At 40.5% G+C, this 11,207-nt stretch overlaps 1 protein-coding gene across 2 annotated transcripts; it reads right to left on the reverse strand.

Annotated features, from left to right (window-relative positions):
• Nucleotides 1-4,438: 4,438 nt before the first annotated feature.
• On the reverse strand, nt 4,439-7,935 carry LOC122874858 (E3 ubiquitin-protein ligase TRIM21-like). 2 transcript variants are annotated; one of them, XM_044193327.1, is made up of 2 exons: nt 7,778-7,935; nt 4,439-6,472 (listed from the first exon to the last, which is right to left on the reverse strand). In XM_044193327.1, the coding sequence occupies exon 2, from the start codon at nt 6,463-6,465 to the stop codon at nt 4,822-4,824; it is 1,644 nt and encodes a 547-aa protein (XP_044049262.1). In that variant the 5' UTR covers nt 6,466-6,472; nt 7,778-7,935; the 3' UTR covers nt 4,439-4,821. The 2 variants fall into 2 exon arrangements, with proteins under 2 accessions (XP_044049262.1, XP_044049263.1); XM_044193328.1 differs by having other exon boundaries at nt 4,439-6,467; nt 7,778-7,915.
• Between the last annotated feature and the right edge of the window lie 3,272 nt (nt 7,936-11,207).

An 11,207-nucleotide genomic window follows, 5' to 3' on the forward strand; every position in this document is an offset into this window, starting at 1 on the left:
GATGACATGTATGTCTTCATTCCGCCGCTGGCTGTCGAGGTGGTGTCCAGCAAACGATGTGGGCTTTGTAGATAATTGGCAGACTTTCTGGGGAAAACCTGGTCTGATTAGGAGAGATGGCATTCATCCCACTTTGGATGGAGCAGCTCTCATATCCAGAAATCTGACTGATTTTATTAGTAGACCAAAAGCATGACAACTCAGAGTTGAGACCAGGAGGCAAAGTCGCAGTCCTACACGCTTCTCTGCGCTTCCAGAGCAGTTACCCACCCAAAACTCCTTAGTGACGGTGTCTGCCCCCCAACCACTTAAATTAACAAAACCAAAAGTTAACAGAAGAGGAGTTATACATAAAAACCTAAACAAAAACGCTGACATAGCACAAAATAGACAAATTAAATGTGAACTCTTAAACATCAGATCTCTGTCATCTAAAGCTGTACTAGTGAACGATTTAATATCAGAGTATCATATTGACTTATTTTGTCTTACTGAAACCTGGCTGGGTCATGAAGAATATTTTAGCCTAAATGAATCCACTCCGCCAGTCATATTAATACTCATTTTCCTCGAGGCACCGGCAGAGGAGATGGAGTTTCAGCCATCTTCGACTCAAGCCTATTAATCAACCCTAAACCTAAACTATATTATAACTCATTCGAAAGGCTTGTTCTTAGTCTTTCACACCCAACCTGGAAAACACGACAGCCAATACTATTTGTTATAGTGTACCGGGCTCCTGGTCCTTATTCTGAATTTTTATCTGGATTCTCAGAGTTTTTATCAAGTTTAGTCCTTAAAACAGATAAAGTAATTATTGTAGGTGATTTTAATATTCATGTGGACGTTGAAAATGATAGCCTTAGTACTGCGTTTATCTTATTATTAGATTCGATTGGCTTTTGTCAGAGTGTACATGAAGTCACTCACTGTTTTCCATCGCTGTATGAATGTGTGTGAAAGGGGTGAATGAGAAATGTAGTTGAAGTGCTTTGAGTAGTCAGAAAGACTAGAAAGGCGCTATATAAGTACCATCTTAAAAAGCCCACTCTTGATCCAGGGGTTTTAGCCAACTATCTAACCTTCCCTTTCTCTCTAAGATCCTTGAGAAATCTTTTTAAATAACAATAGTTTATTTGAGGATTTTCAGTCAGGATTTAGAGTGCATCATAGCACAGAGACAACACTGGTGAAAATTACAAATGACCTTTTAATTGCATCAGACAATGGACTTGTCTCTGTACTTGTCTTGTTAGATCCTAGTGCTGCATTCGGCACCATTGACCATCACATCTTATTACAGAGACTGGAACATGTAATTGGCATTAAAGGAACCGCACTAAGCTGGTTTAAATCCTATCTATCAGATCGATCTCAGTTTGTACATGTTAATGGTGAGTCCTCCGTGCACGCCAAAGTTAGTCACGGAGTTCCACAAGGTTCTGTGCTTGGACCGATTCTATTCACCTTACATATGCTTCCTCTAGGCAATATTATTAGGAAGCACTCCATAAACTTTCATTGCTATGCAGATGATACCCGATTATATCTATCGATCAAGCCAGATGAAACTAACCAGTTAACTAAACTTCAGGCATGCCTTAAAGACATAAAGACCTGGATGATCTGCAATTTTCTGATGATAAACTCTGACAAAACTGAAGTTATTGTACTTGGCCCCAAACACCTCCGAGACACGTTATCTAAAGATATAGCTACTCTAGATGGCATTGCCCTGGCCTCCAGCAACACCGTAAGGAACCTCAGAGTTATCTTTGATCAGGATTTATCCTTTAACTCCCACATGAAACAAACTTCAAGGACTGCCTTTTTTCACCTACGTAATATTGCAAAAATCAGGCACATCCTGTCTCAAAATGATGCCGAAAAATTAGTGCATGCATTTGTTACTTCTAGGCTGGACTACTGCAATTCCTTATTATCTGGCTGCCTGAATAAGTCCCTTAAGACTCTCCAGTTGATCCAGAATGCTGCAGCACGTGTACTGACAAAAACTAGGAAAAGAGATCATATCTCTCCAGTATTAGCTTCTCTGCACTGGCTCCTATAAAATTTAGAATAAAATTTAAAACCCTTCTACTCACCTACAAAGCTCTTAATTGTCAGGCACCATCGTATCTTAAAGATCTCATAATACCATATTATCCGACTAGAACACTGCGCTCCCAGAATGCAGGGTTACTTGTGGTTCCTATAGTCTCCAAAAGTAGAATGGGAGCCAGAGCCTTCAGTTATCAAGGTCCTCTTCTGTGGAATCAGGTCCCAGTGTTTGGGTTCAGGAGGCAGACACCATCTCCACATTTAAGAGTAGGCTAAAGACTTTCCTGGCTTGGGTGAGTCCTGAACCATCCCTTAGTTATGCTGCTATAGGCCTAGACTGCCGGGAGACTTCCCATGATGCGCCTCTTTCCTCTCTCCCTCCGTCTGTATGCATTTTTATCCCATTACTGCATGTTACTAACTCAACATCTTCTCTCTCCGTAGTTTTGTGCTTTCTCGTTTCTCTCCTCTCTCCTTCTGTCGCTTTCAGCAGGTATTTCTGCCTCCGGAGCTGCAGAGTCTGGATCTGTGGTTATGGGCCACCTGCTGTCCCCATGTTCCTGCTCGACAACTGCTACTACAGTTGTTGTTATTGGCTTGGTTACTGATGCTGACATTATTCTTCCTATAGCTGTCATTCCTATTATTACTAATTTATTAATATTAACACTACAATAACTATTCCACTATATAAAAAAAGAATTCTACGTGGTCTTTGCATTGTGCCCCCAATGCTTGCTCATGGTGGGATTTGTTGGGTGTCTGTAATTAATATTATAAAGAGTATGGTCTAGACCTGCTCTATAGGAAAAGCGCAATGAGATAACTTCTGTTATGAATTGGTGCTATATAAATCAAATTTAATTTAATTTAATTGCTTCAGCATCAGCTCCCCATCAGCTGTTTTTCAGCTTTGACATCAATCCAAAACAATAACTTAATCAGACACAATAAAAACTTGATTTTGCTTTTGTTTATTTAAAAAGAAAAAGAGAAAAACAAAACTGAAGTTATTGTACTTGGCCCCAAACACCTCCGAGACACGTTATCTAAAGATATAGCTACTCTAGATGGCATTGCCCTGGCCTCCAGCAACACCGTAAGGAACCTCAGAGTTATCTTTGATCAGGATTTATCCTTTAACTCCCACATGAAACAAACTTCAAGGACTGCCTTTTTTCACCTACGTAATATTGCAAAAATCAGGCACATCCTGTCTCAAAATGATGCCGAAAAATTAGTGCATGCATTTGTTACTTCTAGGCTGGACTACTGCAATTCCTTATTATCTGGCTGCCTGAATAAGTCCCTTAAGACTCTCCAGTTGATCCAGAATGCTGCAGCACGTGTACTGACAAAAACTAGGAAAAGAGATCATATCTCTCCAGTATTAGCTTCTCTGCACTGGCTCCCTATAAAATTTAGAATAAAATTTAAAACCCTTCTACTCACCTACAAAGCTCTTAATTGTCAGGCACCATCGTATCTTAAAGATCTCATAATACCATATTATCCGACTAGAACACTGCGCTCCCAGAATGCAGGGTTACTTGTGGTTCCTATAGTCTCCAAAAGTAGAATGGGAGCCAGAGCCTTCAGTTATCAAGGTCCTCTTCTGTGGAATCAGGTCCCAGTGTTTGGGTTCAGGAGGCAGACACCATCTCCACATTTAAGAGTAGGCTAAAGACTTTCCTGGCTTGGGTGAGTCCTGAACCATCCCTTAGTTATGCTGCTATAGGCCTAGACTGCCGGGAGACTTCCCATGATGCGCCTCTTTCCTCTCTCCCTCTCCGTCTGTATGCATTTTTATCCCATTACTGCATGTTACTAACTCAACATCTTCTCTCTCCCGTAGTTTTGTGCTTTCTCGTTTCTCTCCTCTCTCCTTCTGTCGCTTTCAGCAGGTATTTCTGCCTCCGGAGCTGCAGAGTCTGGATCTGTGGTTATGGGCCACCTGCTGTCCCCGTGTTCCTGCTCGACAACTGCTACTACAGTTGTTGTTATTGGCTTGGTTACTGATGCTGACATTATTCTTCCTATAGCTGTCATTCCTATTATTACTAATTTATTAATATTAACACTACAATAACTATTCCACTATATAAAAAAAAAAGAATTCTACGTGGTCTTTGCATTGTGCCCCCCCCCCAATGCTTGCTCATGGTGGGATTTGTTGGGTGTCTGTAATTAATATTATAAAGAGTATGGTCTAGACCTGCTCTATAGGAAAAGCGCAATGAGATAACTTCTGTTATGAATTGGTGCTATATAAATCAAATTTAATTTAATTTAATTGCTTCAGCATCAGCTCCCCATCAGCTGTTTTTCAGCTTTGACATCAATCCAAAACAATAACTTAATCAGACACAATAAAAACTTGATTTTGCTTTTGTTTATTTAAAAAGAAAAAGAGAAAAACAAATGACTTTTGTCATAAACTGCTCTTCAGTAATTTGTGACAGTATGCAACACTTTTTATATATACAATAATTAAAATTACACAATGGAACCCAGACTTTTAGGAACGTCTTATCGCTGTGTACCTTGTTGCTGATGATTTAACATTCTTGAAAGCAGGTAATGCAGTTATTAGAATATATTAGGTTACATTAGATCAATCAATCAGTCATCAGTTGATTAATCAGTATCAGAAAAACAGATCAGAATCTGAAAAAAACAACAATGTATACACTGTCACCGATAAATATACATTTATTACATTAAATGATAGTGAATCTTTCTGTAAATCAAATGGTTGTTTTACTCAGAGTGACTGACAGGAGAGATGATCAGAGGGGCAGAGTTTTTACCACCATGATTAGGACAGGGACTGAAGAGTGGGTAGAATTTCTCAGTGAAGCAGCAGCCAGTAAAGGAGTAGATCAGAGCTGCAGCATCAGCGTCATAAAAGGAGACCAGACCCTCCTCATAATCCACAAACACCCCTACCGTCTCAGGCTGAGACTTCAGACTGAGACAGACTGCAGGGCCAGCATAAGCTTCATACTCATTTTCATTCCTCAAACATATCGTCCAGTAACCTTTCTGAGGACTCGCTATGATTTGTCCCTTCCTGTTGACCGACTCTCTGGCCACTCCTAAATCCCATTCAGTCTTCACTTTAACCTGAACCTCGTAATAAAATCTTCCTGAAGAGAAACTCTGCTTTGCTAAGACAATAACAGAAGTATCAAATCTCTCTGGATTGTCTGGGAGATTCTTCTTTACATCACCATGTTTAACTTGTTTTCCATCATCAGACAGGATGAGATAGGGATGTGCTGTATCAGGATCGAGTGTTACATCCACTGCGTACTGCTGGACCCTCTTCAGCTCGGCCTCAAACAGCTTCTTCATCTGTTTACTGAGCATCTCCTCCAGCTGATTCACAGCTCTCACCACAGTCCCCTCATATGAAGGTGGACGGACGTTGACTTCTGTCCAGTCCTTGGTGGGTGGAGCAGCGTTCAGGGACGGGAGGCTTTGGAGGAGGTGGAGGTGGTCTTCAGAGCGTGAGAGCTGCTCCAGCTCAGAGCTTCTCTTCTTCAGCTCAGAGATTTCCTGTTCCAGCTCTTGGATGAAGCCTTCAGCCTGTTTCTCTGTCTTTCTCTGCTTCTCTCTGATCGTGTCGATGAGCTCGGCCTGGCTTCTCTCAACAGACTCCTTCAGAGCGGTGAAGACCTGAACACCACCTGCTATCTCTCTGTCTGCATCTTCCTTACTGAGCTCCACTGAGCGTTTGATCTCCTGAATCTTCAGTCGTCTCTCCTGGATCAGCTGCTGAGTTTCAGTCTCTATCTTCCCCAGCTCGGCCTTCTTATCTTCATATTCTTCTTTCAGAGGAACAACATCATGTGTCTTGTGGTCTAAAACAGTGCAGAGCATGCAGACACACGTCTGGTCGGTCTTACAGAACAGCTCCAGCAGTTTATCGTGCTTCGTACACATCCTGCCTTCCAGGTTCTCCACAGGGTCGATCAGCTGATGTCTTTTCAGGCCTGACATTGTCAGATGAGGCTCCAGGTGAGTCTCACAGTAGGAGGCCAGACACACCAGGCAGGACTTCAGGCCCTTCAGTTTGGTTCCAGTGCAGATGTCACAGGGAACTTCTCCTGGTTTGGCAACTTGTTGCTCTGAGCTGCTGCTGCTGGCTTTCTGTTGAGCTGACTGTCTGAACTGAACAGCCATCTCAGAGATGAAGGTATTGACCTGCAGCTCAGGTTGTGTGGAGAAAACCTGTTTACAGTTGGGACACTGACACGGGACATTAGTATTCCAGTGTTCAGTGATGCAGGTTTTACAGAAGTTGTGTCCACATGGTGTGCTGACTGGATCAGTAAACACATGCAGACAGATGGAGCACAGAAACTGATCTTCAGTCAGCAGACAGCTGGCAGCAGACATATCTACTCTGAGGACACAAAGTGTGAAACAACAAAACTGTAATGACATATCTTTTGATTAATTGTTTCATAAAATCAAACAATGATTAGTGGAATATATGGAGAGTCATCCTGAATTCTGTTGTTATATTGCTCCCAGCTGAGGGACACATTTACTAAGAAAATGGCGCAAAACAAATATGAGCTGTAGTTGTCAATGAATTTGCGTCTATTCAGCGTCTGATTTACTGAGACAGCTCATTACACAGTCAGGTCCTGGACTTTGTTGCGAGTGAAGCAGAGCTCAGATGTGCAGTTCAGTGGTGGTATTTCTATGAGATCACCAAGCTCAGAAAATAAGTGACAACATGGAGATCTTCAAGCATTAACCTACACATGTTTATTGGAAAACGAAAAGAAGATATAATAAGAGAAATCAAAGACACAAAATATACAGAAGCTACTGCAACAGGTGGAGAGAGAGAGATAATAAGAAAACAATGACAAACTAATCTGATGTCTTCAGCATTACACATGTATAACATCCCAAGCCCTCTGGTTGTTGTTGATATCTTACTTTAAATCTGTGAATTCATAAAAGAATTCAGATCTAAACCCCAAAAAACACAATGCGATCCCTCCATTACTGTCACATCACACATTAAATAATATAGTAATTCTGCTACCCTGCTGCTTATACTGTTATTAGAGTGAAACAAATTTTTAAAGTGGGCTAAATATTTTGAATTAATATTGGACTCAACACATTTATTACATTCACTGCGATATATTTAGCTAGTATTTGTCTTTATTATTAGTTTTATTGAAGCATCTGACGGAGGAGAGCAACAGAAAGATCTCCTTCTCTGTCCAGAGACCTTCAGTGTCAGAGAGTCAGCTTGGACGAAGAGGAGGAAGAGGAGGTACAGAGAGAGAGAGGATGATGATACAGAGAGCAGAGAATCAGACACATTAAATGTGCAGAAGAAGAGATGGAAGCTGCTCTGGACTGCAGGAAACAGCCACTGATGGTCTTCAGTTAAAAATGGCTACGGCCCTGAGAGGAACTTCCTGTCTGAGTTGCGCTCAGAGTTCATACCAGAAACAGGTTGGAAAAAGTTGTTCAATCAGCTGAAGGTAATGCTCGCTGTGACTGCATACCTCTGTTTTGTAGCTCCGGCTAAATATACATGTTGTTTGGATCGAAAATGACACATTTCTTTTGCAGAATATTTTTATATGGTAGAACAGATGTAACAAAGTCAGACTGGTTTTAACTAAACTGACCAAATATGTAGTCAGTGCATTTTGGCTTTGTAGGGCCGTGTACTCACCAGTGTTTGGCAGAGCTTCTGCTGTTTTGTTGAGAAAAACCTGATGGATTCAGCTGAATGTTTCTTTAGAGAGAAACAGAGAGACTTGTCTCGACTGCAGCTCTGCTGTCGCTCAGACCAACTTTCACTTTCATTTGAGGAAATGTGACGAAGGAGGTGAACATCACTTCCTGTGTCGGTTATGTGGCACAAGACAACACCCACTAATTACAAGTCATATTCCAGTATATCAAGTGTACACCACACCATGAAAATTTCATCTAAATCAAATGATGATTGTCATGCAAGGCTTACTTCCTGTTGCCAGTAGGTGGCGCAATGACTACAACTCCTAATTGGGATGTAAATGTCTTCAGGCCGGGACTCTTATCAAACATGTGAAATTTGGGACTGATTGGATAATGTACACTCAAATTACAAAAACCTCCTGTTTAATGGTGAAACATCGAAATTCGATGCTAAGCCACAGACGAGGGCCCGTTCAACTTCAATGAAAACTCAAACTTTAGAAAACTTTTTATTGCAAAGGTCTTTAGATTGCTCTGCGAAAGGTCGATCCCATTCATTTTCTAGGAGTAGTTTGGTGAAAGAAATGGCGAAAAAGTGCACATTCAATTCAAAATGGCTGACTTCGTGTTGGATTTAGGTTATGGCTCCAAGAGGCTTTTTTGGAAGTCCTGGGGTGATACATGTACCTCCCATATTTCTTAGATGTAGATGAAATTTAGGCTGGGGGCTGCTGTTTTAAAATTTTGTAGGGGGTGATATGGAGCCATTTTGCCGTGCCCATTCCCAAGACCCACAAAACATGTACATTTTCACCACTTCTGACAAGTGTGCATAGTTTCATGAGTGCTCAAGCACCTTTAGCCCCTCAAAACTAAGATTAATTTCTATAAATAGTAATAATGATTCCTTCGGTTTCAATAGGGACAACACAGCGGCCGCTGCTCGGGCCCTAAATAGACAAGATAGTCAAGAACATACTGTATCTACAATCCCACAAACATGTTCAGCTCACTTTTTAGCCTGTAATTTCACTTTTCAAAGTGTTTACCATCTTTTCTTTATGTGACAGATTTAATAATATTAATAATAAACTTTATTTATAGAGCACATATCAAAACAAAGTACAAAGTGCTTCACAGACAGAGAAATAAAATACCACAGTGAATGACAAAATACATAAAAACCAATAAAATAAACAGACATCTATGTAAAAGTTTCATAAGGTCTAAAATATAATCTGGAGCCATGAAGAGCCTTAAAGGTAATCAATAATATCCTAAAACAAACAGGGAGCCAGTGTAAAGAGGCTCACAGGTGTCCTGGTTAAAAGCCTACTGATCACATTACAGGGGAATGTAAAGAAACACTGAGATGGAAAACTTTTGTCACTGGGCCACAAGTGGGCTTCTCTGTGATTTTGGGGTTTCAAAAGTAGTAAAAGTTCATCCACTCGTCAATAGTTCACAATTCTGTGGCCTTGCGCATGGCGAATTTATTGGAGTGTGTTAATGGTAAATCTGTGTTAGTGTTTGTTGTTTTACTGAGCATGTTGTAGCTGAGATCAAGTCCTTTCAATGCAAAGACTGGACAATTAAATATTCAAGTCCTGCCTGTCTTATCATGTTTCATTGAGGATTTTACCAGGTCAGAACTTGAGACGTGAATAGTTTTGCTTTCAAGTCTCAAGTCCTTTTATTTATTTATTTTACTTAGACACGAGTGTTAAAACATCTGAAAAACATCTTTGACTGCAGAGCTCAGTTGGTCAGACATTAGTTATCCACAGTTCATCCAGTGTTTCCAGAAGGAAGAGGCTGCCTGATGGTACGAGGACCAGAACCAGTGTCCTCTCTCCCAACCCCGTCAGAGCGTACAACAAATACATGGGGGGGGGGTTGGACCTTTCTGACCAAGGTCTTCAGATCTACACTGCCAGAAGAAACACAAGTGATACAAAACTGTACGAGTATTGAATAGTTTCATCTTGTAGAAGGAGTACTGTCGGGGGCGGGGGCTACACACTACTATCTCATCTAGAGTTCAGGACGCAGCTGGGGAGGGAGCTGCTTGGCACACCCTTGGATCCTCGTCCAGGACTGTATGTCCACTGCATCAAAGCAGAAGGAAGAACGTTGAGAACGCTGTGGCAGTGCACGCTGTGGCGTACCATTATGGATCATAACTGCTCCGAGGTGAGGCAGCAGTAGGGACTCGACAGCCAAGGTGTTGACTCTTGACTGTGAATTCAGGGCGATTAGTGACATGGTTTGACTTGAAGAAAAGCTGTCTGTATCAAAGGTTCATTTTTGTACTTTATCAAATTTGGCTCATCAGTTCCACCAAAAACCTCACAAATGTCACTGATAAGTTGGATTACTCTTTTTTTAAGGAGCTATCATATTTGACACATCCAGAATTCTAATAAATCCATTTTGTACCTGGATGTTTTTCAGGCAAATCTTAATTCAACATGTATATTATTCATGACATTCATTTACATGAAATGTTACTTCATTTTCAAATAGCCCTGGTAATTCTGAAAAAAAGAGGTGCAATATATCCATATTTGAAGGGAATAAGAGGGTTTGGGAGGCAGATCAATGGAAACCTGGGACTGAAAGGGTTCAGTTCTGCATTGCTTTGCAATCATTTCTGAAACTGAGCCATCGTCAGTGTTATTAGTTCCTCTCGCTTCCTTGCTTTTTCTGCTTTGACAAGTCAAAATGTCTGCAGTGAAAAAAAGAATCAGATTCATTTGGAAATGATAAAGAAAGAAAAAAATAGTTTTTTTGACAGGAAAGAAACAGAAATCTTGAGATGCTCATCGACAGCGTGGCATTTTTCCGGCTTCCAAAGGAATGAATGACACGACGAGTGAGACCTAAGGATAAGGCTGATTTCTGAAGATATCCAGTATTTCGTTTTTGTTTCAAATGTCGGTTGCATCGTGGTGATTACTGGAGATCAGACTTTATGTTCTCTTTTAATTTATAACTTAATTATTAGCCCCAAAAAACAACACGACAACAACAAATAAGGCAAGAAGAAAACAGCTTCATCATCTTACTTAAGTGAAATTACAAAAGTATTAAAGTACAAAAAGTAACTCATGCAGAATGCACCATTTCAGGATAATATATGTTAGATTATTGAATTATGATAAGTTATGCACTGGAAAAGGTGGGGTTATTTTTTACTATATGTACTGCTTATATACATATGTAGTAGCTTGCGAATTTCACCAAGGGATTGGTTATATTTTGTGTTATTAATCTGAATCCACAAAGTAACTAGTGACTAAAGGTATCAAATAAATGTAGTGGATTAAAAAGTACAACATTTGTCTCTGAATTGCAGTGGAGCATAAAATGGAAATACTCAAGTACAAGAAGGCCTACCTTGTACTTCAGTACAGTACTAG

The sequence above is a fragment of the Siniperca chuatsi genome, linkage group LG4, assembly GCF_020085105.1.
Source record: "Siniperca chuatsi isolate FFG_IHB_CAS linkage group LG4, ASM2008510v1, whole genome shotgun sequence".
NCBI lineage: Eukaryota > Metazoa > Chordata > Actinopteri > Centrarchiformes > Sinipercidae > Siniperca > Siniperca chuatsi.

Bases quoted from the DNA above. Each gene is read 5' to 3' on its own strand.
- LOC122874858 (XM_044193327.1), bottom strand. From the start codon at position 6,465: ATGTCTGCTGCCAGCTGTCTGCTGACTGAAGATCAGTTTCTGTGCTCC.